This window comes from Lipophrys pholis (assembly GCF_963383615.2).
Source record: "Lipophrys pholis genome assembly, chromosome: 14".
Taxonomy (NCBI): domain Eukaryota; kingdom Metazoa; phylum Chordata; class Actinopteri; order Blenniiformes; family Blenniidae; genus Lipophrys; species Lipophrys pholis.
In genome coordinates this window covers 9142352-9159171 of record NC_137633.1, presented here as the reverse complement: position 1 = coordinate 9159171, position 16820 = coordinate 9142352, and the positions used below count along the sequence as shown (strand labels likewise).

Genomic DNA, 16820 nt, shown 5'->3' with positions numbered 1-16820 from the left:
ACACCCTAAGAGGGTCAAATATCCCCATGTGCTTCAGATTATAGGCATGATTGCATCTGCAGCAACATGAGAGAAACTTCATAGTTTTGTGGGACTGCACAACCTCACTTTTGTTGATCTTTTTTTTTTTTTTTACACCGTAACTATATCTTAGTATCTGCGAGTCAGCATTTTTAGCCAGCAGAGCAGATAGTGAATGGACTTCACATACATAATGCATTTTTATAGCTCGATCAAACTCAATGCACTATTTCACCTATCGCATTCACCCATTACACACACAGCTGCCATCTGGGGAGACAAAACACTGGGAGTAACTTTGGGCGAGATAGGGAATCAAACAGTTAAATTTGGGATTGGAAAAAATAACAGCTCCAGTGAGTGAGCCACAAACGCCCCTGGAAGTGAGATGGGACCTTTCAGGTAGACATAACAGTGTAAGAGTTAGAGGTCGACAAACTTTTTTTTGTTTATTTCCTTAGATATACAGTGCTGTGGTAGTTTGATAGTTATATTGTAACCTCATAGTGGGGATATTCTCTATTTCATTTCAGACTTTGTTTTCATTTCTGTGTGGAATTTGCATGCTCTCCCTTGCATGATTTTGTATGTTACTTCAGTTTTGAACATCAATTGGCTGTAGATTTGAATACGTATGAATGACTTCCAATATCTTTTTGTTGAGTCTGTGAAAGACTTTGACTTGCTTGGGGTGTGTATTTAGATTGGGTTCTGGGTTCGCCTCCAGTCCCCGGCGACCCTAAGTAGTAAAAGGCAGTGCAGAAGATGGTTGGATGTTAACCATATTTTTATGATCCACCTGATCATTTTCCATCCATTCATTCATCCTCTTTACTGGCTCTATCCAGGCAAGTTTGACCATTTTTAATACCAGTAGAAAATGCAGCAGAGATAGTTCCACCTCAAAGTCCTGGTTGTCTCATTTAGCAGGATTATGTGCCATGTCCCATTGCGAACATAGTTTATTGATGGTTTGAGGAAATTCTCCAACTCTCAGTACAGTCAAGCATGAGCACGATGTGCATGGTGAATAATACATTTACACTTTGACTTGAAGATTCTGCTATTTAATATCTGAGACCACAAGATATCCCCAGATGTCCGTGGAGTGTGGGCCTCAATGAGGACTTACAGAATATGGAGGGTGAGGAATCAGGAAGGTGGTTATAACGTGGCTGTGACTCCCACGGAAAGTCACACTTCAGTCAGTCTTCAGCAGTAATCAGTATTTAACGTTTCTGGAATAAGAGAACTGATTTGACTGTGCTTTATTCTTTCTTAATTGTTTTTTGAAAAAGTTGACAACCATTTCCATAGTGTGTATTAAAAGAAGACGAAATGACAAAAACATGCTGAAATAAACAGTCAATATTAGTAGTTAGACTGAGTGTGTGTGTGTGTGTGTGTGTGTGTGTGTGTGTGTGTGTGTGTGTGTGTGTGTGTGTGTGTGTGTGTGTGTGTGTGTGTGTGTGTGTGTCTGAGGATGAAAATGTGACGCAGCAGGAGTCAGCTGTGTTTACTAGTGTATATGTGTGTGTGTGTTCATGTGTGTGTGTGTGTGTGTACACTCTGGAGCAGCCGTGGCCACGTCTGGCAAGGATGTGTGCCACAAGATTTTTAATCCGCTGGCATCGTCGTCATCTTCCTCGCATCAGGGCCGAGTGGCAGAGGTTGACGGGGAGCAGCTCGTGCCCCGTCAGGCTGTGGTGCAGTGATTTCCCTTCTGAGAGAAAGTGGGAGAGAGAAGAAAGGGAGGTGTGAGAGGGCGGAGAGAGAGAGAGAGAGAGAGAGAGAGAGAGAGAGAGGAGGGGATGTCGCTGCAGCAAAAAGCCAGCTGCAGAGGGATGACAGTGTCTGAGAGGAAGAGAGATTGGACGAATGCAGATATGATGAAAGAGGGGTATTAAAGAGATGGGGGAAAAGTGATAGAGCGAAGGGGGAGGGGGGGGGTTAGAGGTGAGATAGAAAACTTGAAGGAGGAAAAGAAAATGGGGTGATACAAAGTAAAAGAGGGAGACAGAAAAAGTGTGTGTTCTGTTTTTGTGTTTGTTTGGTGTAGCAATTGAACGCAGTGTCACATTAGTGGGCTCTACTCTCCAATATCACGTCACACGCAAACTCACCAATAACCGGCCGCAGAGGATTTGTATGAAAGGTAGAGGGAGGGAGGTGGAGAGGGAGTGGGGACTGAGAGAGAGAGAGAGAGAGAGAGAGAGAGAGAGAGAGAGAGAGGGGGAAGAGAGAGTGTCATAAATCACTGCACATCAGCAGGCGGACGAGAGGGAAAGTTGTGATAAGATTCGCTCTGCTTTCAGCCCCCTTCCTCCTCCTCCTCCTCCTCCTCCTCCTCCTCCTCCTCCCTGCTTCCTTTTGGCTTTTCTCTTCGGAGCCTCCGGCGACGGTTTTCTCTAACTCATCCCATTAAAGGCTGTGCCGGTGTCTCCGAGAGGCTGTGAGGATGGAGTGGAATGAGGTGGATTTGGTGCAGGAATTCACTGTTGAAGGACAATGCAGCAAAATTAAAGTCCGCTCCTGCAGGATCACATGGGACAGCCTGCAGGTAAATACGGCACAGCGGAGCGCTGAGGGGAGCTGCATGTTAACGTCAGCCCCGGGGGGCTTCGGCTGGGGGAGAGAAGAGGGGGCGGGGAGGGAGGAGGCAGGCTGCGGGATGTCTTACGGCGTGTTAACAGCATGAGCAGAGGAAAACATGACACCGTGTCAGGTGGATGGTTAACTTTTCAGCAGCCGTGAGGTGCATGTCTACTTTAGAATGACAGAAATATGAGCTTTCAGACGATAGAAACTTCATCCGCAGGGAAATCCCTGGACAAGTCAGCTGTAATCCAGCATTTGACGGTCCTGCAGGTGATGGCTCTTAAGCAAGTGAGCTGGATCGCACAGGCTGGGCGGCTTACAAATGTTCCTGTTTGCTTTTCTAATGTCAAATCTTTAAAAACGTAGGAATGTTTTAACAGTTTAATTTGCAAACTTTGTCTGGGTACCTATGAAATATAATTTTACAAGATGTATTACTGTTTACAATTCGTCTTCAGGTGATGCAGATCGATGTGTGAATGTGTCATGTGTAAAACTTCATATAATATGCTTTGGTTTGGGGGGGGGGGGGGGGGGGGGGGGTCTCCCCTCGTCAAACCCCACCCATCCCCATTGTGATAATTACCACGTCACCACCAGACAAACGGGGCAGGAGTGCTCCCTCTAAGGCACAAATTATCTCTTAACTCAAATTCACACACTTCAAACATCATTCTTTTATAATATAAAATAAGGCAATAAGGACCATCGGTTAACATTTGCTGGTTAAAAGGTTCTAATTTGAGGGTGAAAGTCTGCAGCTTTTGCACCTGTAGCACTTAATTTCTTGGATTACAAATTATAACGCAAACTTCAAGGTTAAAAAAAAGTAACAATTCAAGGGGCTAAATGTAACAGAAGTATTACAGTGGAATGAAAAGTCCTATTTTGAAACCTTCTCAAATAAAGTACTTAAACTGTATTAAACCATGACAAAAGGCTGCATCTTCAGGGAAATTCAGTTAAACTTCCTTATAGATCATAAAGTGGTTTTGGGAACAGTTTTGTTTCCGCATGATCTCTGTTGTCGCTCTATTCTGATGCATGCAGCAGTATCCGTATGGCAGTTTAAATGTAAAGCAGCTCCAGCTCATGCAGGTGATTGCAGTGCAGAGACGGGAGCCGCTGCACCGTGGAGCAGAAGAATAGAAGCCCATTAAATGAGGCAGACTGGAGTTTTCATGTCATACGTGTGGACATTTCTAGCTGGGGATACAATTGCTTCTTCCATCTCGCTCCCCCGCCCGCCTGGGCATTTCATACATCCACAGGTGATTGTTGTCAAAGTGTGAATGTGGCAAGGGAATGTAATAATGTTTTTATTTGGTGACACAGCACTACCACTACTTCTCCTTTAGTGTGGCTGCATTGGATCTGCACAGCGGTTCGCTGATGGCCTGTGGCATAGCTGGTTAGAAAAACCAGTGTACTGTGCACAACGTCATCGTCCAAACACGGCGGCGTGTGCATTATACTGGCATGTGTGGAATATGTTTTTGAGAATCGTCAGGAGTCGGCCCGAAAGCAGTGATGCTGCCAGGGTCATTAATCACTGATACTGATATTTAGCATAGTGCTAATGCTGCCAGACTCCAATCTCTGAGCGGTTAAGAGGCTCGTGGTTTTAATTTGTTTCACTGATCTTGTATCAGAAGAAGTGCCATAACCCCGTGGGTAGAATGCAGGGTAATAGACTTTTTCATCAGCTCCTTTCTGAATCACAGCACTCTAGCCTCCACTAAGACCGTCTTTTTTGGGGGGGGACATTTAGAAATATTAACAGTGCACTCAATCCTGGACCCTCTCCAGTTCAACTAAGTGGAAGCCAGTTTTGCTGTATATAGCATGTGGCCAAGATTAAGTTAAGAGGAAAAACCTCCTCACCGTATTTCTTTAAATCACAGTTTTAAGAGGCTTTTAAAAATGATCTGTCAAAAACTTTTGAAATGTCACCTTTCAGGGCGTTTGACCACCATAGAGCATTTGAAAACATTAGTTTCAAAGCTGTCATCACAGAAGTTACATTGATAACTGTTAAGCCTAAAATCCTCAGGATTCAGGCTCCTCAACCTTTTATTGCTGGGGTACCACAGGTTTTTTTTTTGGGCCCCTTTCTGTTTCTATTTGGGTGCCGCGTAATGTATTCAGTCAAGAATTTCTTGTAGCTGAAGATGACACAACTTTTCAAGTCAAAGAGGGCAACCCTCCAAAAACTCAATTTTGTTAAAGTGAAAAAAGAAACAATAGTTTCATACTTTTTGTTTAACTTTCCTGTGAATTATGCCGAGCAACCATCCCCATTAGTCTCACAATGACTACTAAAACTAAACATAATTGCAGCTGAGGGAACAATAATAAATTAATGTCACCCGGGCCCGAGCTCCATTATGTTACCGCTATCGAGCAGTAGACCTGCTCTGCGTTGATTTAAGACCTGATGTCACATAGTCGGTCATTGACACACTCTGCGTATATTTAAAGTGTTGATTCATCCCCACCTTCATTATCAAACTGTTGTAAGGCTATTTTACACATAAAATCCTAATTTGAAGATTAGCCAAAAAAAAACCCAACCCTTTACTGTTCCATAGAATACAAATTTAATGACTACACTTGCATACTCTCCTTTTAGGCTTTGCAGTCGCCTCACAGTAAAAACCTTGGTTCAATTCTTGGTCATTGCCTTTTTCAGTGAAGATTGCATATCTGTACATTTCCCCCCTTTGCTTTCGCCTGTAATTCAAAGACATGCTTATCAGTGCGATTAGTGACTGTATTGGCCATGATTGTGTGCATGTGTGTGTGTGTGTGTGTGTGTGTGTGTGTGTGTGTGTGTGTGTGTGTGTGTGTGTATATTGGCATCAAAGTTTTTCTAACCTAAGTTAAACCAGGATTATTCCCACTGTGAGGCAAGAGCGCTAATCGCTCTTTTGCTGTGCTTTTCCTGTCTCTATAAAGCTCATTCGTTCTTTATTTCAGATTAACTTCCATCATTCCTCTCAGGCCCAAACCAAACAAACCCAACTAATAAAGGCCGTAAGTTCTGGCCAATCAGAGGCAGAGGAGGGCGGGCCATGGCTTTACTGTGGCACGCTTGTTCCCTCCACTTTGGCCTTACCGTTTAGCCCTGGATAGTGCTCACCAGTTATTGGTTCGTGACAACAGTGTCACGCAGTGTTTGTGTGACCCTGTTGTGAGGTAACAGACAATGTACTTATCCAAAATTTTAAATGAAGATCTGAATGAGATGCAGAAAATGCACAGAAAGATCAAAATGACCAAAACGTCAAACAAAGAAAACTCAGGAAAAGCTTCAGGAAGTTTGAGTGTGTGTTTGTGCGTGTGTGTGTGTCCATGAGTGAATGTAAACAATAGCAGGATATCGCTGGGCTGAAGCCTTTAGGTTTATCTTCTAAGGACGTTTCTCCCCTCAGCCACTCTCATTTCTGCTACAGCGTCTGGAAATGTCCGTTCGAATGAAAAGAGCACTCTGATAACAAAATAGAGGACCAACGATTAGATTTCGTTGCCACTTGATGTTGATGTCACGGCATTGTAATGACTAAGGCTGATGGCTTTTTGGCAGTTTCCTTCGAAACCAGTCCTATAATTCTGTCACTCTCCCAAGGCCACCGGCTGCTCTGGCTTAATAGCATTTCTGGAGCTGCTCTATGACCTACAGTGTCAGGTGATCTGTGTGTGTGTGTGTGTGTGTGTGTGTGTGTGTGTGTGTGTGTGTGTGTGTGTGTGTGTGTGTGTGTGTGTGTGTGTGTGTGTGTGTGTGTGTGTGTGTGTGTGTGTGTGTGTGTGTGTGTGTGTGTGTGTGTGTGTGTGTGTTCAGCTGTGTTTCATCTCCTGTCACTGTTTTGGTTTTCATCTTGCCCATACATTGCGATAACTTGAAACATCGGATAAACGTAAACACATGGACGGTCTCATGGCCATACTGTTATAATATATAATGCATATATATTTATATGTGTGTGTGTGTGTGTGTGTGTGTGTTGTAGGTTCCCCGTGTGGAGCTGACCCTCTCAGAGCTCCAGGAAATGGCCACGAGGCAACAGCAACAAATAGAAGCTCAGCAACAGATGTTGGTCGCGAAAGTAAGTTTTACACACACACACACACACACACACACACACACACACACACACACACACACACACACACACACACACACACACACACACACACACACACACGGGATAGATTGCCTGTCAGTGTAAGATTACTACCTATATTAGAGTGTGTTTGACAAAGTAATATTACAGGAGTGTGTGTAAGTGTATGTGTGTGTGTGTGTGTGTGTGTGTGTGTGTGTGTGTGTGTGTGTGTGTATACACTTCACAAACCTGTGATCCAGGTCAGGGTTTAGAGGCTGACAGGATGAAGCAGCTCCACTCAAGCCAGCGAACCGCCATTAAGCTCCAGTTTTCATATGAGACCGAGACACAGATCACGGTCAGTTGTCCGCATTCCCACGTTTAGGAAGTGACCTTTGTGTTGACTGGAAATGAGGTGAACGCAGGAGGCACAGCTGCTAGGAACCACAGTTTCCCACCAGGAAAGGGTCCGGATGGTGTGCTGATAAAACAGTTTCTGTATTCATTTGTTGTCTCCTTTGGCTAAAATGACTTAAATAGTGTTTAATTGGGTTTTTTTCCCCCACCAACACTTTGGAGTTTCCAAGGCTCCTCCTGCAGCAGTGATTTTCTTTCCCCTGTCAATTTTCTGCTGATAATCAGCATTTCTGAAAGCAGCACTTTCCCTGCTGCTGTAAAATGACAGCGATCAAGTGTTTCCTTCCAGCATCTAAGTGCTGAAGTATTTCCTGGTCTCACAGGATGGATGAGTCTCCCCTGCATAGAGGCATATTCTGTCCTCTCAACATGAATATGATACTACAGGGATTGATGACTTTCAGCTCCAAAGAAAAAGCAAAAAAAAAAAAAAAGCTCCAAAACACAACTTTGTGCCCATGCACCTTCTGTGTCCTGAAACAGGCTACTGTTATGTAACGTGTTGTTAGCGGGTGTGTTTACACTGAGTGATGGGCGGCTTCTTGCCAACATTCCATTTCCCTCTCACACACACACACACACACACACACACACACACACACACACACACACACACACACACACACGTCAACGGTAGTACGTGCCAGCATGATACAGAGGGAGGTGTAAAATGCCTCAGTCAGCAGCATCACACATGGCAGGCCTTGTTTGACCCCCCCCCCCCCCTTATTCTTGTCTGTCATTGTTTGAGGGTAAATGAAGATCAGGAGCTGTTCAAGGTTCTCAAGTTTTGAGGAATATACTCGATTGAGCTCTGGTATTCTCAAACATCACACGGTAGAACTTTACAAATAGCTTGTTTTTGCCACCTTTGCTGAGTATTTTGCGGCATCTGAACTAACGTGAAGAGGTTCTGGCTTGGTTTGCTTCATGCAGTCACTCTATCTAATAATAAATCGCTAGAATAAATCAATGACTTAATTACAAAAATATTTTCGTTGCGCTCTTCAGTTATTACTTTCGTCATACATGAAAACAGTTGTGGCGCTGCTGTCTCTCATGCTGAGAGTTTTAGGTATTGAATTAATGAAAATAGTTAATTATGAAATAAGTTAGTCCTTATTACAGCATCTTCTCATGAGTTTGTTAAAATGGTAGAGAAAATGGATCGATGGATCAATCAACAAATGCTTAGCCTTGACAACATTAATAGATCATGTCAGATCAGTCCTCTGAAGAAAGTTCTCTTTAATTCTTTTTAGCACAGCTGGCAGGCAGCATCAGCAGCTGCTATCAGCTTTGTTCCTCTCTCTTTTTCAAACCGGCAGAACTCAAACCGCACTGTAGTCGGATATGTAGCTCCGAAAGTCATTTAAAGCCACTATAACATAAGTTCACAGCTCATACAGCTAAATCACTGGCAAGTGTGCTCCTACTGCGACTCACTCAGGACTCTGAAGTGATGCAGTGATCTGGGTTGTTTTGTGTTTGTTTACTGCTGAGCTTCTTGGCAATTTAGATGCCGGGTGACGTTCTCAGGAGTAATCACGGTGAAACCAGCTGCAACTGCCATCAGCCGAATACACTGTGATAAAATTGCAAAGCATTACGTCTGGTTTAACAACGACCTCATGACAAATTGTTTGCTTGCTTTTGTATGGGGATAATAATATCTGAGGTACCTTTGATTTAATGTGCTCTTTAAAAAATTGCACAATTCTAATCTAACAACTAGATACAGAGCGTGTTGCACCCTCACCTCCTAAATTTGATTGGATGATCGTCCTTTGCTTATTGGGATATGAGAAGAAGACATCGTTTTTGTTTCGACTGCTCCACATCGTGCCGAGAGTGTCCACAACGGCGCATGCAGTGGATTGTGTTATTACAGAAATATACTTGGCATTCATCGAGTCCACAAACAAAGGCTTTCAGTCCTCCTCGGCCAGTTCCACCCCTGCTCGCTCGGCCCTTTCATAAGATCTATTTATTGACTGGAACATGGCAGAGTGAAACACAAACTGCATCTGATATTTCATCTGTATGCCCGTATCATTCTGAGCTCTCAAAGTCTGATGGAGACACACTGCGGGGGTTGGCATGTATCAAGTAGTGTTATGTAAAAAATAAAAAAGGCTGAGGGCCACTTGAATGCTTGTAATAAACATTTCACATGACGGTGTTTCACATAACAGTTCAATACAAAGTGCCTCATTGTTTCTTTGAAGCAGTGACATAAAATACCTATTGTATTCTTAAATATTTACATTCATGCCTTTGGCTCTTAGAGTTGGTCTTTACAGTTTGTTCCTGGGCTTCAGAATCTCATTCTGTTCCATGAAGCACCATTGGGTGGAGGTTAGTTAATGGAGACCTGTTGACACGTTTGCATGGGACTAACTAACATAAACCCCACAAACCAGCCAAAAACGTTTGCAAGAAACAAACCGGCAAAGCAACAGGACGTGTCAGAAACCTGATTTTCTTCTCAACGTTGCAGCTGCATGTGAGAGTCTTTGAAGGCTCGGTTCTGAGCTCTTCATGCATTTGATCATCTTACATAACCTGAGCAATTCCATCAATGTTTTACAGGATAAAATCATGTGACTGTATGCAGATATGCCGGGATCAGATTTGACTTGACAATGCTCGCGGCAGTTCCTTCACGTCTCCGCTCATACTTCGCTCCTCTGTGATTGAAGGGTTGAAGTGTGTCGTCGTCCATTGTCATGCAACACTTGCACACTTTAAATAAACGAGAAATATCCAAACCGAAAGTTTTTTTTTCTCCCCCCCAACATTAATGTTTTCATAACTTAAGTCAAGACGGCAGAAACTGACAAGAACAGACAATAAAGGAAACCTAATGTCTTCAGTGGACTTTTGGTGAATTTGCTCTAAAATCACTTTATGCTGTTGTTTCCCGCAGGAGCAGAGACTGAAGTATCTTCAGCAGGGCGGCAGATCAAACCAGGGCCAGTCACAGGTGGGCTCCACGTGTCTTCATGTTGCCTATAAATCTCCAGAAGCGTGTTGTTGTTTGATGACACCGACACCCAAGTTTTCTCCCCGTGTTTGTCAGTCTGAAGCTGAGAAGCTGCAGCGGCTGAAGGAGCGAGTGGACACCCAGGAAGCGAAGCTGAAGAAGATCCGAGCCATGAGAGGCCAAGTCGACTACAGCAAACTGATCAACGGGAACCTCTGTAAGCCCTCGCCGATTAATGGAAAGACTGTGGACCCTGAATCCATTCTGATTTAGCCTGGCTGCTACTTCTACATTGAAATGCTTTAAATGTGATATTTCATGTTACTCTGATTTCTTTGCTGTTTCCAGCGGCAGAGATTGACCACGTGAGCAGCCTGTTCCAGGAGAAGCAGGCAGAGCTGCAGTCTGCAGTGATCAGAGTAGACCAGGTATTGTGGAGGGCTTCTCCTTGTCTGTGTTTCTTATTCATTTACCAGTTCGTTGTTTTCTTTTTTGTTTGTTTTTTTTAAACTCTCTTTCTAATTATTAGTTGACTCAGCAACTGGATGATTTGAGGAGAGGGCGTCTGCAGCTGCACTCTGTAGCACCAGGTCATGGAGGGGCACACACAGGGTCCCAGGGCCCGACCACTGGCCATAAAGGCTCCCCTCTGTCCGGCCCTGCAGCGCTGGAGCTGAGGAAGCTCTACCAAGAGCTGCAGGTACATTAGACCTCCTGCCTACAGATTACAACGCCGGATCGGGCACTTTCAGGGTCTTTTGAAGATTGCGCTGCTGTGTGTTTCAGGCTCGTAACCGTCACAACCTGGAGCAGAGCAGCAAGTTGGCTCAGAACAAGGACCTGCTGAACAAGAGGAATGCCCAGGTGACGGTGATGGACCAACGCATCAGCGACCTGAGGGAACGGCTGCATAAGAAAAGAGCAGAAGTACAAAATCTCACTAATTATATACTTTTTAGGAGTTCATGACACAAACCTACATTTGATTTCCTGTCGTTTGACTGACAGTGAATCTGTTTACATGCACATTTAAATCTGATCATGAGCCGACTTTTCTCAAGTGTTTAAACAGCATGTTTTATCAGATAACAGTGTCATTTCATGAACACGTCGAGATTTCTTATCAATTTACCCAATAGGATTATTCTTTTACATCTGCATGTGCGTAAAAAATGTTTTTATTGTAGTATGAAAAGGCCAGTAAAGCAAGATATTTCTATTATCATATATCCAAAGTGTATGGGGACTCGTCAGATCAGATTATTGCAGTTATCTGATAGCTGCCAGTTGTTATATTTTTATGGCTGTACTTCTCACAGTGGGTTCTTTTCCTCCCTCCAGTTGAGTCGTATGAATGGCGCAGCCCTGTCATCCCCTCAGAACGCCCCCCATCCTGCTGGTGGGGTTTCTGGTCGAGTCGCCGCCGTCTGCCCCTACATTCAGGTCCCTGCTGAGGGGAGGCAGGAGGCGGGGTACCCTCTGCCCACCGACCCACCACCCAAACCCACCCCACTCAGCCACGTCCGCTCCCTCTCAGGTCGGTGGGGCCGATCAGCTTCCTTCTTTCTTGTGCTGTTTGAAGATCTCATGTCCTGTTTTTCATTACGAGCTCTAACTTGCTCTCATTGTATTTCTTTTTTCCTGTTTGTCACCTCCTTTGTTCCTTCCCCTTTTATCTGTTGTCATTGATGTTCCCGTCAACGTGATCGATTTACCTCCATAACCATGTGACTGTAAATCGTTGTTGCTTCTTGGTGTCGTGCTGTCGGCGATTGCTGTTGGTGCCGTCATCGTGATTCCGTCATGATGACTGTTGTGTGCGTCGCATCTTTGGTGGTCGTTGCTGCTCTCCCGTTGTGTGTTGTGTTGCTGTGTTTTGCGGCGGTGCAGAGGAGGACAGGAGTGGGCCCCGGAAGTCCCCCAACCAATGGAAAGTGTCAGATTTAGACGTCGTCCTGTCAGAGCCCACTGAGGCGTTGGAGGGGCCTCGGTCCCCTCAGAGGGACGACAGTAACAGCAGTGAGTGCTGCAGAAGTCGCTCGAGGAAACTCATTCTCACCTGGATCTGTCGGTGGTAGATTAGCTGCACTTGGAGCTTTAACTCCTCTCTGCAGGGCCTCCTGCTGTGTTTGACATTAACCCAAACCCAAGTTAGGATCACACAACTCGAACCAATCATCCCAGTAGTTTGTGAAGGGTTTATGTTGATACTATTATCCACATAAGCTAGTCGAGAGAGAGGACATAATTAAATCAGTGTGTGTGTGTATGTGTGTGTGTGTGTGTGTGAGGACCAAACCAGCAGCTGCTCAGGGTCAGGGAGCCCAGCCTCTGAGAAACAACTGAAAGCAAACTACTGTCACCTTTTCCTTGTGTGAAAGTGAATTGCTCTGAAAAGGCAATCAGCTGTTTGGACTACAAATCAAACTGTACTAAAAATGATTACATATAGCAACTATAATGAACACGTCCAGGTTTTATTCCTTCAGCCATGTTAGAAGTGACAATCACGTCAATATAGTTACCTTCAGCTCTCACAATGAAATATTAATTTTAAACATGCATCTAATAGCCACAACATTATAACCCAATATTGCACTTGTTCAGACACCATTAACTCCCTTCAACGGGACACTATTAACAAATATTAACTGTGGTTCACTTCATTTGTCAGCTGATTGGTATATTTGGTGAATTTTACAAAATTTCTTCACAGTGTTGTAGATATATTTTATTAATGAGAATTGACCTGCTCAAAGTGAACCTGGAAGAAAATCTCATCAGTTTTTCGACAGTTGCACAGATTTTTGCATCGAGTTGCCGAAGAGATAAAGCGCCAAGATAAAATGAAGGTAGAATAGTTGGACAAACCTGAAGTGTCACGCTTCTTCCAATAGGCTTTAGACATAATGAATTTGATGCTACAGTCACCAGCTGGTGGAACCTTTTTAATTATAGAGGATTGAATAAACTTAGAGTCAATACTTAGGACCTAACAGTAATCACTTACTCGAGTAGGATGTGTGTAATGCTACAAAATTGATGGTTTAGAGTTTCATAAATATTTTTGTTTACTGAATTGCATCATTTTCTTTTTTCCTCTCAGTGAAGATGTCGTTCTGTTATAACCGAAACATACATATAAGAGTAGTGCTGGTCAACTTACTCCTTTTCTTCTCACCCTTCACTTACTAGTCTTTCCATCGGTGCAAACAGCTGCTCAGTGTCCAGGTCATTCTGCAGTACAAAGTCAAACACTCACGCCAAACGTACTCTTTATAATAATGTGCTTCTAAAAATAGATCAGTGCAGTGGCAAAACATTTACACTGTCTCAGTTTAACCAAGTAAACAGTTTTGAAACTGCGCCGTTACAAATCCTATTGTGTTCTTGAATGCCAAAGCAAATGCCAGCAGTTCTATTTATTGCAGGGGCTTATGTAATGTGGAAAATTCGTGGTTGTAAATCATGTCAACAGTCTTACCGGCCAGGCCGGCACAACAATTGAACAAAAGGAAGTGTGAGGTATGTTTACTCCCGGTGATACACATTATGGGTGATGTGTGTATGAGTCAGATAACAGAGGTCTGAGGTAAGAAGGAGTCATAATGGCAGCGGTTGCAGTCATCAGGTAAACTCTAAAAAAAAAGAAAGCAGTAATAATATACAACAAACTTCACAGCTCAAATTACAATCTGTCATTTATTTTTGAAAACACACAACATTTTATGAGTAGGCTTATAATGATGGGGGTAGGTAATCCACATAAATGACCTTACTCCTCCTCAGGCTTCTGTTTAGGTAGAACGGTTTTTGACTGTGGTGTGATTGTTCCTTTTTATTGGCAGAGGTGGTCCAGTAAGTGTCTCGCTGCCCTGACACATAACATTCAAATATTCCAACACTGGAAAGGAAAACTGTCATTTGGCATGAAGAAGAAGACTCCAGATGTAGAACATCTGTATGGATCAGTTGGGCTTAAGGGTGAAGAAAGACAACTAAGGAAATAGGAGTTGGAGATGACAAACTTTGACAGCCAGAGACTCCAGTACAAAGGTACAAAGAGGGAGCACATACTACAAGAGTGCTATATAAAGTTAATGCATCGATCAAAAATCTTAAAGTTTGAAGCCTCATCTTAGAAGTAGAGCCATCAACACGAGGTTAAAATACTGAGTAAGACACTGGGTCACATGGCCCAGTACTCCAGGACTCTGTAAGGTCGAGTGACTCCTTCCAATCTGGGTTCTCAGGCCGATGGCCAAGTTTCCGCCCCGGCTCCGAGCTGACTGTTTGTTTCCTGCCGTGACAGTTTCCTTCCTGAGGTCAGCGGGTTACAGCAGCGGCAGTCGCCGGGTTGCACGGCACGGCTTAATGTACCGACCGCAGGACTCCCAGGTTCATTAGTTAATCGGCATTAGTCTGGTTGGTGTCAGTGCAGTGACGTGTCTGCTCCGCTGACATGTGGGCCAAACAGTCAGAGACACTTTTTCTTGAATTTGAGCCAAATGCGACATTGAGCGGGATATTTCTTTTTTGGTCATACAGTGAAGAAAGTATTTTTGTAAGAGCTTCTCAATTTATTTTCTCATTCAATCAATGTGACTTTAAAGCGTGTGTGTTTTCAACAGTCACTTTGCCGTCCCATAAATATCCTCTGCAATAACTTAAGTGGCCGCAGGACTCTTATTCACAAGTCTATCTCCTTTTAATTAGTCTTTAGTGGGGTAGAGTGATATTCTAAAGACACTGACCTTCACCTTTGCATGTTAACACGCAACAGTGGAACAAGATTTAGTGACTGACGGCGCTCTGATCTTGGTGCCAGTCGGTTATGTAACGGCATCTCTGCAGAGACTGAGGCTTGGTCAACCTGCAACATTTCATATGCACTGGGTTACATTTTTACAAGAGCTTAATATTTTGATGCTTTCATCCAAAACAACAAGTGAATAATTCTTTTTTCAGGCGAAAAGAACCAAAGCACGCCCATCAGTCGTTTCCGAGGACTATAAATGCCTCTTATTATCATCAGAGACAGAGACATAACAGAGACAAACACACTACTGACTCTGTTCTGACAGTGCACTGATGTTTGCTCCTGAGAACACACTGTCAGAACTTTTTAGGCACTTTGCCACTTGTCCTTTTCCATTCTAGTACAGGCCATGTGACGTCTCAACAATCTAAAAGAGAAGCATTAAGAGTCATAGTAATAAAAATAGCTGCATGGCTGGTATTCGCTGCTCCTCCTCACACCCTCTTTGTAATGTTTCTCTGGAAAATAACTTACCAGGGAAATAACAGCCCGAGCTTTGATCTGTAGAGCTGCCCTCCGTGTGAACTAGGCCTGCAAATCCTTTCGCATCAAAACCCTCTCAAGAGAAATGGGAGTTCAGTCCATTAAGCCAATGTGTTAAATCGTAGTGAGGTGCTGCAGATTGAGATCAGTCTATATTATGTACCTACAGAGGAAAGGCCACAACTTCAATGCTCTGCCACCACACTTGTTCCAGTGTCACCAAACACAAAAAGCTGATTTCAGTTCAATAGCTGCTGCTTTCTAACCAGATTTAAATTGGCCAATTCCTGATTATTAGTCATTAACAACCTGTAGGAGATCTTTCATCACAGGACTGTGTCGGGATTACAATACATTTATAGAAAAGTGTGCAAACAGCTGTGAGAATGTGACATCAATACCCCGTAAAAAAGGAGGAAGGTTTATTTTTTTCTTGAAATAACTATTAAAATACAGTATAGTGCTTTATATGCTTCTATTACGAAAGCAATAAAGTACAATCTTGTATCTTTTTTCAACAATAACTTCCTGTACTGACTGATTTGTATTTCAACCTCCGTTCTTTTCGGAACTCATAATGTGACATAGTTTAGCCTTCTCATCACGTCCCCACCTCCCTCTAACCACTAACAGCTGTACTGTGTGACCACGGTGTTCGTACGAATAGGTGCCCGGCGTTTTCGGACCGGATAATTCTCAGGGCTTCTCTACGGGGGAACTTCTCTCCCAAGAGTCAAAGTTTCTCGCTTCTCGTTTCTCCTCTCCCTGGATACTCCGAAATGACAGAAGAAGAGTCTGCGAGGACTCCAGTTAAGGTGGCAGGCAATCATTGTACTTGTTACACTCACGGCCTTTGCAGTATAACTTATTTTATAATTGTATTTGTCTTCGGTGCAGTTCTATGACTACAGCATAACTTCAGTCAGCAACATCCCGACCACTTGTTTCTTCACAAATCACAGCCTGTGTATACGTGACCTTTTCTTGTTTACCTGGGATCTAAACAAGACTGTTCACCCAACCACTGTACCCGTTGCCACCACTTCTCCTGTTTGGGAGAGAGACAATATTCAAAGTCTGTGGATCATGAAGTTCCCCACAGAGTTGTGTGTAATGACAAAATTGTTTATGTTCGACCCACTTTATGAGAGGGTAACTTTTCCTCTGGTCCGAAAACGCCTGCTCGTCATTTTCCAAAATTACAGTTTGTTTCTTTCCCCCCATCCTCTTAACTGCCTTTTGTAAATCCTCTTCCTCTTTGACTCTCTTGCCCACTGACGTCTCTCCCTCTCTGTTCAGCTAATGAAGCGTCATGGCCCACCCTCAGTAAGGGTGCACCGGACTGGAGGACCAACAGTCCAGAGCAGGTACCGCCTCCACTTAAGCCTAA

At 43.6% G+C, this 16820-nt stretch overlaps 1 protein-coding gene across 4 annotated transcripts in view; it reads left to right on the top strand.

Moving 5' to 3' along the window:
* The window catches only part of LOC308120363 (apoptosis-stimulating of p53 protein 1-like), a 43461-nt gene that overhangs the window by 20529 nt on the left and 6112 nt on the right, over positions 1-16820 (top strand). For 2 of the 4 annotated variants that reach the window (XM_080480940.1, XM_080480942.1), the window contains 9 exons: positions 6630-6725; positions 10072-10128; positions 10225-10345; positions 10477-10556; positions 10658-10828; positions 10915-11055; positions 11470-11665; positions 12019-12147; positions 16730-16797. In XM_080480940.1, the coding sequence (XP_080337066.1) occupies positions 6630-6725; positions 10072-10128; positions 10225-10345; positions 10477-10556; positions 10658-10828; positions 10915-11055; positions 11470-11665; positions 12019-12147; positions 16730-16797 (1059 nt within the window). The remainder of the gene's footprint in view (positions 1-6629; positions 6726-10071; positions 10129-10224; positions 10346-10476; positions 10557-10657; positions 10829-10914; positions 11056-11469; positions 11666-12018; positions 12148-16729; positions 16798-16820) is intronic. The other 2 variants (XM_080480941.1, XM_080480943.1) reach the window with 1 other exon arrangement.